The following is a 14,885-nucleotide window of genomic DNA, read 5'->3' on the forward strand; positions in this document are numbered from 1 at the left end:
TTGAAGTTGTTCCGTGACCACGCTCGGGACTCAAAACACGAGCATCTCGAATGATCTTTCCCCATTGAAATGGAAAATGCCAATAATCCCTTCGAGACTGCCTAAAAAACCAAAACACATTTTCAGTTTTTAACCCTAACCCTAGGAAAAAATACTCTTTTTTTTTTTTTTTTTAATATTGTACTTTATAAAAAAAACATTCCATATTCAGATCATTGGAGAGAATGTAAAGAAACAGTTGAAGCCACATATTTTTTTTTTTTCTTCAATTCAATGGACGTTGTGCTGCTCCTGGTGTGCGGCGCCTTGGCCACCAAGGGGGCACCCATTCCAAAAAGGTCCACTTTCGTCTTGTCAGTCCATAGAATATTCCCCCAACAGTCTTGGGCTTCATGTTTCGTATTTGTTTTTGTGCGTTTATGTTCTTTTTAGTCAGCAGTGGTTTTGGCCTTGGAACTCATTTTTGCCCAGTCTCTTCTTTATTGTTGAGTCATGCACACTGACCTTGACAGAGGCAAGGGAGGCCTGCAGTTCTTTCGATGTTGTCCTGGCTTCCTTTGTGAGTCCCCCACTGTGCTCTCGCCGTCATTTTTGTAGGCCGGCCGCTCCTGTACTTGCAGTTACAGTGAACATCCGCATATGCGCGGTTCAGCATTCGCGAATAACAACCCCGCTCTAAAAAACATTTTCATGTGAAGCATGCAAATGAGTTTGAAGCTATCATATATCACATCAAGTTCCGGTTTGATGCATTGTTTTCTCATAATCGTGATGTATTCAGGATTGACATTATTAAAGTGAATCATAAACGTGTCCTACATAAAATACGGACAGATGCCACTTCTAAGCGGCATGACAACAAAACCACACGATGACGACCGTGAGTGAAAGGAATTCTGACATTTTGGTGGCGAGGCGGAAAGCTGCTTGAGAGACATCTCCGGTCATTAGTCACTATGATGCTCAGTGGCATGACAACAAAGGAATACGAATGCAATTCGCGCAGAGTGATTGGACTGCAGTTCTCCGACGCATCGTTTTCAGGCAGTAGTTCAAAGCAAAGTAGATTTAAAAAAAGAAAAAAGAACTAAAATACATAGAAACGTGACCGGCAGGCAAACAGCGGAAATACAAACCTAGCCATTAAATCGGGACCACAGTGGGACTTGTATCATTTGAAAGAGGGCCAAGGGATGAAATTGAATCAAATGGGAAATGGATGGATGGATAAATTGGTTTTATCACGTGTACACAGAGTAAATGTAAAGAATCAAAATGGCCACATCGCGTCCGTCGTTGTTTTTGTATGAAGCCCTCGGTAGAAATAGTTTGGACATCCCTGCAGTCGACCTTTAAAACTGCAGCGGTGCCTTGAGATAAGAGTGACCCGGCGTACAAGTTTATTGATACGCGGCAGATAGTGAACAAATCATCAAAAAAGAAGCTTCAGACTGTTTCTTCCGAAACTTCCAAACACATGGAGGCAAATCTCCTAACAAAATTCAGAGGCGTATATTCTTTATCGCCTACGAAGAATGACGAATATTACTCACTGATTCACATACAATAGTAGCAGAAGAAAAATGACCATTCTTCTTCGTTTGTGTCTACATGACTGTATTATACTGCCTCCTGGTGTTTGAGGCAGGCACACCACAAGCAGCAGCACGATGAGTTGAATTGAAGCATTTAATCATGACTCTTTCATTCTTTGTATTCTCTTTCATTATGTTAGTACTCTGTTTTTACAAAGCCAAATATAAAGTGATATTTTTCATTATTTAAAAAAAAAAAATGGCGGGAGGGGGAGGTTAATGGTACGAGGGATTAGGGATTAATGGCATTTCTATTTCATTGGGTGTTTTTGAGTGACAAACATGGTCGCGGACGAATTAAACTCTTATCTCAAGGCACGACTGTATATTGTAATAAAAACAATGTTTTCGTGTTGTGTGAAATCGAAATATACAATAAATATGAGCTAACATTAGCCGGAAGCTTGCAATCAACTCAAGTGGACATTAACACCTGGTCTGACGGGCTGCTATTATAACTCATCAAGTTGGTTAAGAGCCATTTTTTGACCGGGAGAATTTCCGGAATTTCTTTGCGTAGTAGTGGCATTGCGAGGCAAAGTGTTGAGGGGGCACAGGTGGGTACTGCCCATCCCCAGAAGCACCACTGCCACTGTGGGAGCCTGTTTGGAAAAAACTAAAAGTGGACGAAACAGGGGAAAAGAGTACCCTGAGGCTAACTAACTGATTGAAGTGAATGGGAGAGCAGAGGGACATAATGAGCACGTAACAGTGGAAACAGTGGAACCGCCCGCCCGGTGTGTGCGATGTACGCATCCTTTTGTAGCTGAAATTACACGTTGGCAGGAAAAATAGACCAATCCCATCTCCTGGAATCACTTTTAGATGTGGAATTCACTTTTTTTTTTAGTCTGGCTTCCGCTTGTGGAATGGGGATTTTTCAAAACACTGGCATCAGCTGTCGCATTTAGCTCTCCGGATCACACAGAGGAAGGAGGCTTCTATGCTCTTTTGGCCTTTGCCGTTCTCCTCCCAACGCCAATAAAATGCATCCTAGGTGAATTATAACCTCATACAATGCTTGGTTTTAGTGAGAGGATAAGAAAGTAGACCTTGTTCCCGTCTCTCTGATATTGTATACACTAATCTCTTCGCACGATGTGTGTGGTTGACGGAGCACCAGTTGCATGAGGCAGCGACTGGCTGTTCATGTGCGTGAACAGCGGGGTCCGCTGTTCACGGCGGACAGCGAATGGCGAAAATCCGATGATAATTGACGCCCATTGTACTTGGTTTGTTTTGATAAAGTACAATATTATAGAGTGGCGTTTTTCTCACTGAAGCACATGATGAAAAAAAAAAAAGGTTTGTTATTACTTTTGGGAAGGCTGGAATGGATAATGGGAAAAGATGATTTGAGTGCGAGTGTGAAGTGTTTAGAAGTTTTTCGCGGAACAAATTCAACTTGTAATTGCAACTGTATTCTCCAATTGCTTGTCCTGTCTCTCGTCTACAACAGAGTTAAAGTCCCAGGTAAGATGCAAAAATGAATGGATTAAAAAAAAAAAAAAAGCGTAAAGTATCTGAAATCAAGCTTCATAACGGTCAAGAATTGAGACGTTCTTTCTTTCAGCTTGCAGGCGCTTGTGGGCGTGTCGCCGAATGCTCTGAAAACAGGCCCAGGAAGTTTCAGCTGTCAATCAAATACGTGTCTTCTCTCATGGCTCCTCAGCCCGGAGAGGAGAACTCCCAGCGACGCACATTGCACACGCTCTCACAGGCCGCAGAGAGGCAGCCTCAGCCCCGGCGTAATGACCAGCAGCCGTGCCGCCGGGACAATTTAACCTCGTTTGCCTCTGTTGAAATGACCGCCAGAGGATGAAACATAAGTGGCCAAGGAGGAATTTTACACACAAACACAGACAGACCGGTAAGGTTCAAAAGACACCCAAAGTGCAACTTTACTTAAATTGTCAAATTAACAAAGAAAAGGTTCACTTGGTTGACATGGCGTCGGGAGGCAGAACAAAGCCTCTACGTCGCTCCCACGACTTCGTAGTTCCTCCCAGCTCAGGGGCAGCACCTTCTTTAGCGTCCGTGCACCGTCTCTCGAGCCCCAGTTCACCAATCGGTGATATAACAAATAGCTGTCAGGACACTCGTGCTTGCATCCACTTCTATCGCTGTGCAATGCAACCTCCTACCTCCTGAGATTGGGAGAATAACCGAAAAGACACTAAACAGCATCAACACAGCAACATAGTATTGTAGCAGCCAAATCAGCGTCACGTTCTGTTTTGAGATGCATAGAGCTTGACCCGAGCCAGGTAAATCTCTCTTTTACAGGAACACGATGAGAAACATGCAACAACAACGACGACACATCATTAAATCTCATTGCTACCTGGTCTTTCTGGACATTCAAGATCAACAGTTAAATAATTTATTTTCTTCCATGAAATAACAGAGAGAGAGAGAGAGAGAGAGAGAGAGAGAGAGAGAGAGAGAGAGAGAGAGAGAGAGAGAGAGAGAAGAGAGACATCTTGGAATGCGTGGATTTGCAAGGAACATTGTTGAACACGGACAGAATGAAAGAATAATGTAGTAATCTACAATGTGGACTGCTCTGTTCATATTTACATCCAATACATTTACTTTTGTATTTGGGGCAATCAGACCGGGCTAAGAGAGAGGCCACTGAGATAAAATAGAAATGTTAGTCCATGTTTGAAGATGTTAATAATTGCACATTGCAGGTGGAAGGAGAAAATAAGGGGGCTCGAGCTTGAGCCTAGGGATTGCTGAAACGTAAAACGGCTTTCCGTTTCCTCTCCGTGTGAAGAGAAACATTTGGAGAAGAAAGCATGAGGTCCACCGGCGAGAGGGATACAGAGGTGGGACGGCGTTTACAGGAGCAAGTTCGATTAAAAGATGGACTGCTGTCACGGCCACTGGAAGAGACGCTGGAATGGCTTCAAATCTGTGCTGGACTTTTCCCGGTTGGCCGATGACAGCGTCGGAACCGAAGGGGGCGGAGTTACCAGATGTAGCCCATCTCATCATCCTTGTCGTCTTCCTCGTCGTCGTCGTCTTCGGCGATTTCCCGGGGGTGGATCCGGCCCCGTCTCTTCTTCTGCCGAGCCCGTGAGGCTTCCTCCTCTTGGTCGTCGAGGAGGATGACTGCTCCGCCGCTGCCGAAATCTCCCGATGTCTCCTCGTCCTCATCTGAAACAAAGTGGGCAAACAATAACTGACTGTCGCTCATACGTATCGGCAGTGCTCCACCAGATGGTGCTGTTTCACCCACCTACTTTACATTTAATGCAGAGCAGTGATTTCTTGAGAAACACCCCCAAAAAATAAGATTCTGCTTGCCAGGGGTACTAATGTAAGATTCAGACTTCAGAACTGTTTCTTCTTTCTGTAGCTTTGGTCTGTCCTGGACACACCCCCCCAGCAGGCCCGCCTCTTAAAGGCACGGACTTGTAACCCTAAACCCGAAGGTTTGAAAGTCAACGACGACAGGTTTTGTGTTATTGTGTGCAAGACAAATGGAATGAAGCATAACATCCCTGAAATTACGTGTTTGCTATTTAAGAAGTGTGTAAGTAAGTTTCAGTAACCTCTGAGAACTGTCAACATATTTTCACACGCAAAACAGGACGCCGCCAAAAGAGTTAAGTCGACCTGCTGGCTCCAGCCGAGCTGCAGCTGTTACACAACATTGTACTCGACACGCATTTTAATGTTGAACACGTTTTTGTTTCGACATTAAATCCTGCGCACCTCCAGTGTGAACGGGACTCATTAGTTTACACTTCCAGAGATTTTCTTGAGTTTTATTTTTTGTTTATACAGGCTGGGTGTACAGTTAGTGCACTGCTGCTTTGTGGCAATTACTGCGTTTGAATCAACTTGTGTTTATGCCACTGAGCTGAAAGCAACGGCACTGCACCACAAGTTATGTGAAGTAACGGTAAGAAATCACACACTGAAATGTTATACTAACTTTATTATTCTTTTTAATCATATTTTATAAATTAGCGGTGTGATGCACAGTGTTGGATTTGTCTTTCATCTCTATATATTTGTTTTATAGGCTCCAGCAATATAAAAAAAAAAAAAAAAGACAAATGTAACGGTAAGAAATCACACACTGAAATGTTATACTAACTTTATTATTCTTTTTAATCATATTTTATAAATTAGCGGTGTGATGCACAGTGTTGGATTTGTCTTTCATCTCTATATATTTGTTTTATAGGCTCCAGCAATATAAAAAAAAAAAAAAAAGACAAATGTAATATCAAGTTAACTTTTTTTTCTACTTGATAATACTTCATAATGTTCAAATATTCTTTTTTAAATTATTTTGTGGGGACCAATATTTGTTTAGGGGGGCTGAATATCGGTTTTTAGGGGGCTAGGCCAATAAAACGTCACCATTAACACATACTACCAAATACTTTTTTTGGGGGGGGGGGGCTTGACATCCTCTAAAATAGGCCCAGGAAAACACATTTTCCGTAAAGCAGGTGTCAAGCCAGTTGTTTGTACTCTCCTGCTTATTCATATTTACTGGACTGAAATGTTGACATTTGCACTTCAGCGAAGTGCAAATGTGTGGCGAATTCGCCTACTCGACTTGCACAGCGTTGACGTTTTACCAAAGCCGCGGTCCGTGAGCAGAATATCAGAAGCAGACGCAATCTGACATACGCGGGACCCGCGGATCTGTTTAACATGATCACTTTCCCAAACAATTGCTGACGCTCGAGAATGCAAGTGAAACGTCGGGGCCATTTTTGAATCCTCTTATCAGAAACGGCACCGAGTTAGAGGAAAAGAAGAAGAAACCGCTTACTGCGAGAGACAGATTGGTAGGACACAACAACCGAATCTAAAGTGTGGGCGGGCGCCTGTGTGCCGTAGTCGTACCGCAGTTTGGGTTGCCTTGCTTTCTGGAGCCGGCGATCTCGTTGCCATACTTGTCCACACACCAACACTGTCCAGTGCTGCCGTGACACTGGGTTGATTTAAAGTAGCCCTCTTCGGTACAGCGAGGAACATAGGACCCTGCAGGTGGACCACAGAATATACGGGGCGGATTCAGGGACACGCAAGGCGAAGGCCGCTCGGAGAAAGAGAGTCGAAAGAAAGACAGCAGCTGATAGATGTCAAAGCTCTTTTTAGTCACGGAAGGGAGATCGCTGAGCAATTACCGCCGAGAGGCTTGCGGGACGACAGGCATACGTCCTGCTAAAAGGCAGGCAGTCAGGTTCGATAACGCGCACGCTGCACGCAAAAAGCACACATAAGCACAAGCACAGCAAACAAACAGTAGGCCAGACTCATTTTTCAAACTGCGTTGTTCGCGACGTGTGCAGCTGGGACAGATGGCACAAAATGAAACCTGTTCTCAGGAGAATTTAGGAGGAAACCCAACAAAATGGGAAGCGCAATAGTGTATTGCAGTCTGACGGGACTCGTTTTCATGCGATGCCGGTGTCACGCCATTGACATTTGCTTGCCCTACAGTGACAAACTCCTCAAAAATGAAAAATTACACATCCACATTAGAGACGCGACATACAGTGGAACCTCTAAGGTCGAACACAAATTCTTTGCGGAGATGCTAAGTAGCGGCTGCTAAATTGCGTGCACAAGCTGTTATTGGGCATGTCGCGCGTGATTTACTAAGACAGCGATCTTTTACTAAATCTTAAAAAAGCGAGCACTAAATTGTGTGCTTACGTGACCAGACTGCACGCTCTACTACCAACAGGTGAAAAGCGGCCGAGACCGTTGTATTTAAAAGTTGTATTTGTCGCGCTTGAGGTTTTCACCGTTGAACATTTGGGAGAGGCCTACGGGCGCAACGTGAAGTGATGGAAATAGAAGTGCACTGACACTTCTATGACAGACAAAAATGCAGTTACAGAAAAGTAAGCTGTCGCTCTGATAATTTTGGTGAAGCCAGAAACTGCATAAAAGCACATTTTGTTTGCTTTACCTCGTAACCGCGTACCCATCCTACGTGACGCTGCTTTTAAAACTTGGGACAGCACGAACAATGGCACTCTTATGGCTCTTTTATTCAGAGAAATAGATACAGTATTTTAGAAAAATAAAGTATAAAGTCAAATTTGCAACCGCATCAAGGCCATGGCATTACCATTTCACACTTAAACACCCGTGGAATTTCAGTGGGAACAGTAAAGGTTGAATGGCAGCGTTTTCCGACGACTTCCATCAGTATTTTGCCGTCTTTGGTGTTTGTGTGTGTAGAATGCAACACAGTGTCCGGTGAGCACCGACAGCTGTCAATCAAACTGACCTATGAGGCTCTTCCTTCGACTGGGATTCTGCATCCTGCTCTTCTCAGCTTGGCAAGGCAATCCTACACGCAGAGAAGAGTCCTCATTGTTGTCGGCACGATTTCAGTATTGAGTCGGACAGACAGATTGAATGCTTGTGCCCATTGCGGATGTGTTGAGTGCATTTGGTGTCATTTTAGTTTGATGTAATCATCTGCCTCGTCCGAAAAAAAAGAAAAGTGCAACTTCGAGTGTGAGCGAATAGTTTTATTTTTAGCCATTCAACTCCAAAGATCTCTAATGAAGAGAATGTTGACACTTGAATTGATTGTAGCAGTGGCTCTCTTTTGTTGTTGCTGCTATTGTTAAACAAAGAGTGTTGGACAGCTTACGCAGCCAATATGATTCCACCATTTGCAAGGGAGGCAAATGGCTTTGCTCCTTCTGCATGCCGCTTGTGCCTCCGACATAGGAGAGAGAAGTTTGCCAAATATTTTTCGCTGGTTGTGCAATACCGTTCCCCGGGCAAAATCACAAGAGAGCCGGCACTGATGTAAAGTGAAATGCAGAGTGAGCATTTTACTAGTTGAATCGTATGATCGTTGTGTGAGAATTGACTAGTGTACAACGACTTGAAACTGCTGTAAATGTTTTTTTTTTTGAAATATATCTTTTATTACTTGCAATTACAATTCTCCTTCCAAAAAGGTATTCAATCGCAAGGCTCCATTCGCTCACCCTCCGGCTTCTGGAAGCAGTAGCACCACTCATTGTTGGACAGCTTGCCGTCCTTGAAGGAGTCGCAGGAGTTGAAGAGCGGCTTCATGCACAGCTCGTACTTGTCCATGTAGATGGCGCTCAGCTCGGACTCGTCGAGCAGCAGGTCGAAGTTCACGTCCAGTTTGTTGAACATCCATCCCAGAGAGTCTTTGCAGATGGGCAAGATGCTCGTGTCAAAGTCTTAAAAAAAAAAAAAAAAAAAAAAAAAGCAGGACTCAAGTGGACGTTTGAGTGTCGTGCACCAGATATTTGTATTTTTGGTCTTTGAGCAGCACGCGAGAGTGTGTAATTGTGTGTGTTAAGACGTGTTGACACGACAGAGAAGAGCGCGGGGTCACTGTTCAACATCACGAGCATCTCTCATGAGCATCAAAAAGTTGCTGCACAGAAAACGGGCCACACACGCACACACACACACACACGCTCACGCACACACGCGCTCGCACACTCCAGAGGCCTGATGTACTCACGTCCGGCGGCTGACTCAGAGCTGTCAGCGGGTTTCAGGTCTCTGTTGGCATCCAGATGGAGAACTCCAAACCAGTCCTTGAGTCTGGCAGCCAAACTGTGGAGCTGTGTGTCCGTGCACACTACACAAACATACACACACGCGCAGAGATGAATACGACGCCTACTTTACAAATTACGCACAATATATCGTTTGAGCATCGTCATTGCAATGTGCGCGGTCAGTTGTTGGTGTATTGATGTGCACTAAATCAATTGTGAAATTAATAAGAGACCAGAAGAAGGACCTGGTCGGACATGCTAGTCAGACTAGCGCAGATGTTCCGGTAAATGATAATCCTTCAAACACACTTCTTGCATGCTAGCTATTAATGAGTAGACACGGAACAATTACATGCATGATTGCAGATTGCAGTTGGGCTTGAGTGGTGGGCGGCTACGGCATTGGTGAAGGGACAAACTTAGGTGTACACAACTCACTAATGCATACTATTTGAAAATGGGCAAAATGACTGAAAATGGAATAAATGAAAAGAGACAAATGGTGTTGGGAATGTGCTGACTATACAGTATATTTGGGCATTAAAAAGAATGATTTGACCTTGAAATCTCTGACCTGCTTAATGCTTACAGTGCATTTATACAGGTAGACATTATACAAACGACTCATTCTACTTTTTTTCCCCCCATGGCAATATATATCTATAAAACATAAACATAAAAAATCCCAATGTCCTTTTTTTCCAAATATCGTGCAGCCCAATGAGCAGTAAGAAGACGTGCAGATTTTTTTTCCTGGTCACACGTGGCGCCTCTCACATTTTGCAAAATCCGAGAAGATCGTATCAATCGTCATGTGTCCGAGACTCGAGTGCGTCTCAACTTGACTTCGTGTGCGCTTTCTGCGTTTGTGTGTGTGAGAGCATTTGAAAGAAAGAAACGATCCGCTGTCACCTCCGAAATCCAACTTCGCTTTTCTTAACTCCGACCACGTGGAATACGCCTTGCTAACTTTTCTTGATTCTCAGGCGTTCTTTTCTTCTCCATTGTCTTTCGTTCCTTCAGTCAAACAGCGCACGTATTTCCTATTCCCTCGTTCGTTTCCCATCCTTTTCCTCCGACCGCAGTCTTTGCATTTACCTGAGCTTCGTCACACTTGCCTAAACTTTAGTGACTTAGAGGACCGCGTTGATATTCCTTTCTGCTCTGTTTTTTTTTTTTTTTGCTCACCTAAATTGCTTCGAGCGCTCCATTTCCCGTCTCCCCCCTTTACTCATCCCCTTCTAAACTCCAAAGATAAGTGCTTCCGTGTGCCGCTTTGATATCCACTCACACCGTCCTCCTCTTCACACTTTTTCATCTTTTGATTGGACTGCTGCGACCGCTCCAGCTCGCCATCCCATGCACTTCAGTCTCTTGCACTTTGTACTACAGCGCAAGTGTCGCTGGGCTCTTGTTTTCTCCTTCTCTTGCTACGATCTTCATTGCTTCTGACAGACGAGACAATGTCACCTGTTCTGCAAGCATTTTTCTTCGGGGGGCGAAAAAGAAAGCCGGAAACAAATATATTGACTTGCGCGTTGGTTCTCTTGAGCCCAGCGCTCACAAAGCTTGTGGCAGAACTTTACCGTGAGATCCGGTGATTTCTCATGTGGCATACTTGAGCAGTCTTTGAGCCGCTGGGCTGGTTTAGTCAATCTTGTGAATCACGAGGTTTGCTCTACGTCACGCTTTCCCAAAGCTTTTCAGCCAAGACAGACGTGACACTTTGCTCCTCCTCGGCAACCAAACCTACAAAATGATATCGTGTAACCTTGAGAATTGCAGAATCCGTCATTGTGATCAGTTGATTATTAGCAGTCGAAAATGGAGTGCACTCCTTGGCGACAACCAGAAGGGCCACCGAAGATTCCGTTTGCGGCCTGAAGATGAACATCTTGACATCAGCTAATGCTAACGTCCACACGGACCTCGGCTTCGGGACAACTTCCACCAAGGGATCCGTTTTCATTTCTGCTCACTACTACACTAGCAGGAAAACAGGAGTTCCCAACAGCCAGAAAGATTCTCCAATCCCTCAGTCACAACCTTAAAACATATTTCAAAGATGTATGACTCTTATTCATCTTCCCCACACTCTTATAAGCAACCTTTTAAACTCTTAAACGTACAGTAATGCACAGTAGTACTGTACACTATTTACATTTTATTCCATGTCGTATGTTTTTTTTAAATGATTTTTTTTTTTAAAAGCAGTTTTAATGCCCTAAGATGGGAAGCGTTTAATTTACTGCACACACACAAAAATAGAGCATAAACTCCAAATCCCGCTATATGGAATGCGCTATATATATATATATATATATATATATATATATATATATATATATATATATATATATATATATATATATATATATATATATATATATATATATAAGAGACATAAGCCAACAGAATGTGTGTACCAGCCAAACATATTTTGGGCAAGGCTGAACTACAGAAATCACATTTGTGTTTTTCTTGATCCCGAAGGTGTTTGATGGGGTTTAGGTCAGGCCTCTCGCATTCTTTCTTGCCAAACTCACCCGAGCAGGCCTCTACGGCCTTTGCTTTGTGCACTGGCGCACAGTCATGGCGGAGTTCAAAAAAAAAAAAAAAAAGGGCCTTGCACTTGCTTCTCGAAAAGTCCTAGCAATTCAGAAGGAACTAATTGTACCAGTTCCACCTCTTATGGATGAATCAGGTTTGTAAAAAGGTGTATTTCTGTATACTTGAGGAGAAAATGTCTCTAAACTGTGCCGGATGTTGACTTTGAGACACTCGGAAAGACAATCAGATGAGGCGTTGGCGCAGCGCGAGGCCACAGGAGCTCAGGGCAAGAGGGGTCACTTTCATTAAAAAGATACAACGGCATGTTGGATTTAGTTTGCGATCCATCCCACAGACGGCGAGGCCAGCTAGCGCAGGTGATGATCGCTTTTACGCTGCTCCTTTGGAGAAATTCAACAACGTCCTCCTCGCAGCGATATAATGCCGACCCTCAACATTTATCAGTACAATTGAAACACGCACACTCACTAAAAAGAAGCAGTGCGAACAGACTAATAGGTGCCTTGTTTGTGGGGATTCTAAATAAAACGGGAGTCGGGTTGTTTCAAAGAGATCTATTTTTTTTCATCACGCTCTCTTGTGTTTATCAATTAGAACTACTGTCACGGTTTAGTCATTTAAAGAAAGAATGAGGATCATAGAAGACAGCAAGTCAGATGCGACCGGAAGAAGGGAAACCTTCTCTCAGCCTCTACGTTTGCAGAAGGATTTAACGTAGAATTACCCAGAGAGATTTAATGTTAAGTCTCTTTTGACACGCTTTAATTATTAGTGCAATTAAATGATTGGAATAGTCCCTCTCACTGTGAGTAATAGCTCATTTGTTCCATTCATCTTGTTTCTTTAAGCATTACAATCTTTCAAGAGTACTGTAAAAAAAATTAAATAAAAAGAATACAATATATATATATATATATATATATATATATATATCTATAATTAAATGATTGCGAAATGAGAACGCGTGGTTAAGTAGGCGAGCAGACACAAGAGGCATCCTTAATGTAGGCCTAAAATATGGCAAGTACTGTATTTATTGTTATTATTATTATTATTATTTTTTTCAATTGAACCACACTAAATCAACAAAGTGAAGAAAGGAGCAACAATGTGTTTGGATTTATTGAGACGAGCTGAAAGGAAAAAGCCGGCCGCGTCTCAATTACACACGCTGCAATGAGTGCGTCCCCATTGAAGCCAGCGGACATTGAGCGCATATTTCTACGTGTCAAATGTGGCGTTTTGATTCCCCGTTGAAAGCCGGGCGACGACTCGGTGGGACATATTCCAGGCTACGTTTTTGCGGCTCAACCATACCGGGAAGTGTAGACATAGGCTGGACGTACGAAGGCATTTGAGTGGCAGGTGAAAGCCTGGCAGGGCGTGGTTTCAGTGCACTCAGTGGACACGCCCAAGTTTGACTTTTCATGATTTTGCAACATCATCTTATATCCTTAAAATATGACAAAATTATATAAATATGACAGGGTTGTTAACAACACTTTTCTCTGTGGTTTGTCAAATTTAAAAGACGTATTTTTTACCTTACAAGGACTTTAACAGACAACGCTCCTGATTTTATGGCTCTTGGAAAATAATAACTAATGTTTCACCTTCTCGATGTTTAAAGATCATTTCCGGTTTGTAAAATCTAATGTGAGGAGAATCAACATCCTTTGTCCGACAAAATCTCAAAGATTCAGGTTATCGGACGCTCCTTCAACTGCGAGCGCACGCACGTCATGTGCAGAGTGCCTCGTTGTTGGCAGCGAGTGTGCGCACGTTACGGAGAGGAAAGCGAAAGAGTGAGTAGGGGGAAAAAAAAAAAAAAAAGTCTGACACGGAGCCGGTTTTTGCGATGGCAGTGGCGCTTTAGAGCGCCTCGCTGTCGCAAGGCGAAAGTGAGCCCTTGACCTGGTTGGTGGTTTACTGTCGAATTCGGATTCATTTTCACAGCTCAAACATGGAGGGACGTGTAGGCGTGAAAAAGATGCTTGCATTCCATTTTTCAGCGGGCCTTGGTTTCGTGCATTCAGCGGACACGCCCGCAGCGTTTGAGAGCGGTGACAATGGTTTTTGCTTTTTCGTGATTTTGCAGCCTCATTTCACGTTTGGCGATGTTACTAATCCTTCAACGTTCTCTCTTCTCTGTGCTGTGTCAAATCGATAAGGCGTTTGTTTTCACCTTACGGGATCACACAATTTGCAATTGACTTTTTTCAATGGGCACATTCTGTTTTCAACAAAGAAAATGCAACTTTTAGCGATCAGGGGGAGTGTGCATGTTGCTATTTAAGGGAAACTTGTCTCGGCAGAGCCGCACGGAAACCGCTGGACCCGTTCTGACAGAATATGGTGGCGCGTCGTCAGCCAATGAGGAGCTCATTAAGGTCTGCTGGAGATTTCATTACAGGCCGCCTCTCTCGTTAACGTAATAGCTTCTGCTTACAACGCTGCTATTAATATTGCCTTAGTTTTGTCGATCCAGCAACCGCAATATCAAAACGAAGCACATTTTCACGTTACTTGTCCACTGCCTCTGAATTTCTGAATATAAAATGTGCAAACAAAACAAAACTAACAACAACAAAGAACATTTACAGGTCTAGTGTGACTGCACAGCTTGGTTTGTGCGATCACATCTCTATGATTTTTGATACACGGGTTGAAACTGCTGAGTCTTATCATTGCGACACACCGTGGCCCGCACACAAACACACGATTACACACACCCCGAGCGCCGACTCCGTCTGTTTACCATTCTGAGCTGCTGATCTGACGCGAGATCCTATCAGGTCGGGAGACGGCACACACGCGTGCGCACAAGCGCGACATTTATACTGCCAGCGTCAGCCGGAAAAGAAAAATGGGACGTCGGAATGGGAGACATTCGAGAGGACTGCTTTGAAAAAGCAAACTTACTGGGAGAGGGAAAGGAAGAGACCCAGCAGGCAAGTCAATAGATTGCGTTCACAGAGCCACGCTCTGCAAAGCAGACACGTGCTGCGCGAGGTGTACACACTTTTCCCATGGGAAATATGCTAAAGGAAATCTAACTCATCCATTCCAGACACCCAAAACCAGTCCCAAAAATACATTTTATAGAGAATAACTAAAGTTTACATGACAGGGGAAAAAAAGGCGAATTCAATATAAGTGACTAATTAAACAG

The 14,885-nt window shown here is 43.6% G+C and overlaps 1 protein-coding gene across 3 annotated transcripts in view; it reads right to left on the minus strand.

Moving 5' to 3' along the window:
- Positions 1-3,466: 3,466 nt before the first annotated feature.
- The window catches only part of spock1 (SPARC (osteonectin), cwcv and kazal like domains proteoglycan 1), a 63,767-nt gene continuing 52,348 nt past the window's right edge, over positions 3,467-14,885 (minus strand). The window contains exons 8-12 of one of the 3 annotated variants that reach the window (XM_061686288.1): positions 9,103-9,222; positions 8,591-8,779; positions 7,873-7,935; positions 6,474-6,611; positions 3,467-4,760 (exon numbers count right to left, since the gene is read on the minus strand). In XM_061686288.1, coding sequence (XP_061542272.1) covers positions 4,573-4,760; positions 6,474-6,611; positions 7,873-7,935; positions 8,591-8,779; positions 9,103-9,222 — 698 coding nt within the window. In that variant the 3' untranslated portion in view covers positions 3,467-4,572. Of the gene's footprint in view, positions 4,761-6,473; positions 6,612-7,872; positions 7,936-8,590; positions 8,813-9,102; positions 9,223-14,885 lie in introns of all 3 variants that reach the window. The other 2 variants (XM_061686287.1, XM_061686289.1) reach the window with 2 other exon arrangements.

Source organism: Phycodurus eques, chromosome 9 (genome assembly GCF_024500275.1).
Source record: "Phycodurus eques isolate BA_2022a chromosome 9, UOR_Pequ_1.1, whole genome shotgun sequence".
Classification (NCBI taxonomy): domain Eukaryota; kingdom Metazoa; phylum Chordata; class Actinopteri; order Syngnathiformes; family Syngnathidae; genus Phycodurus; species Phycodurus eques.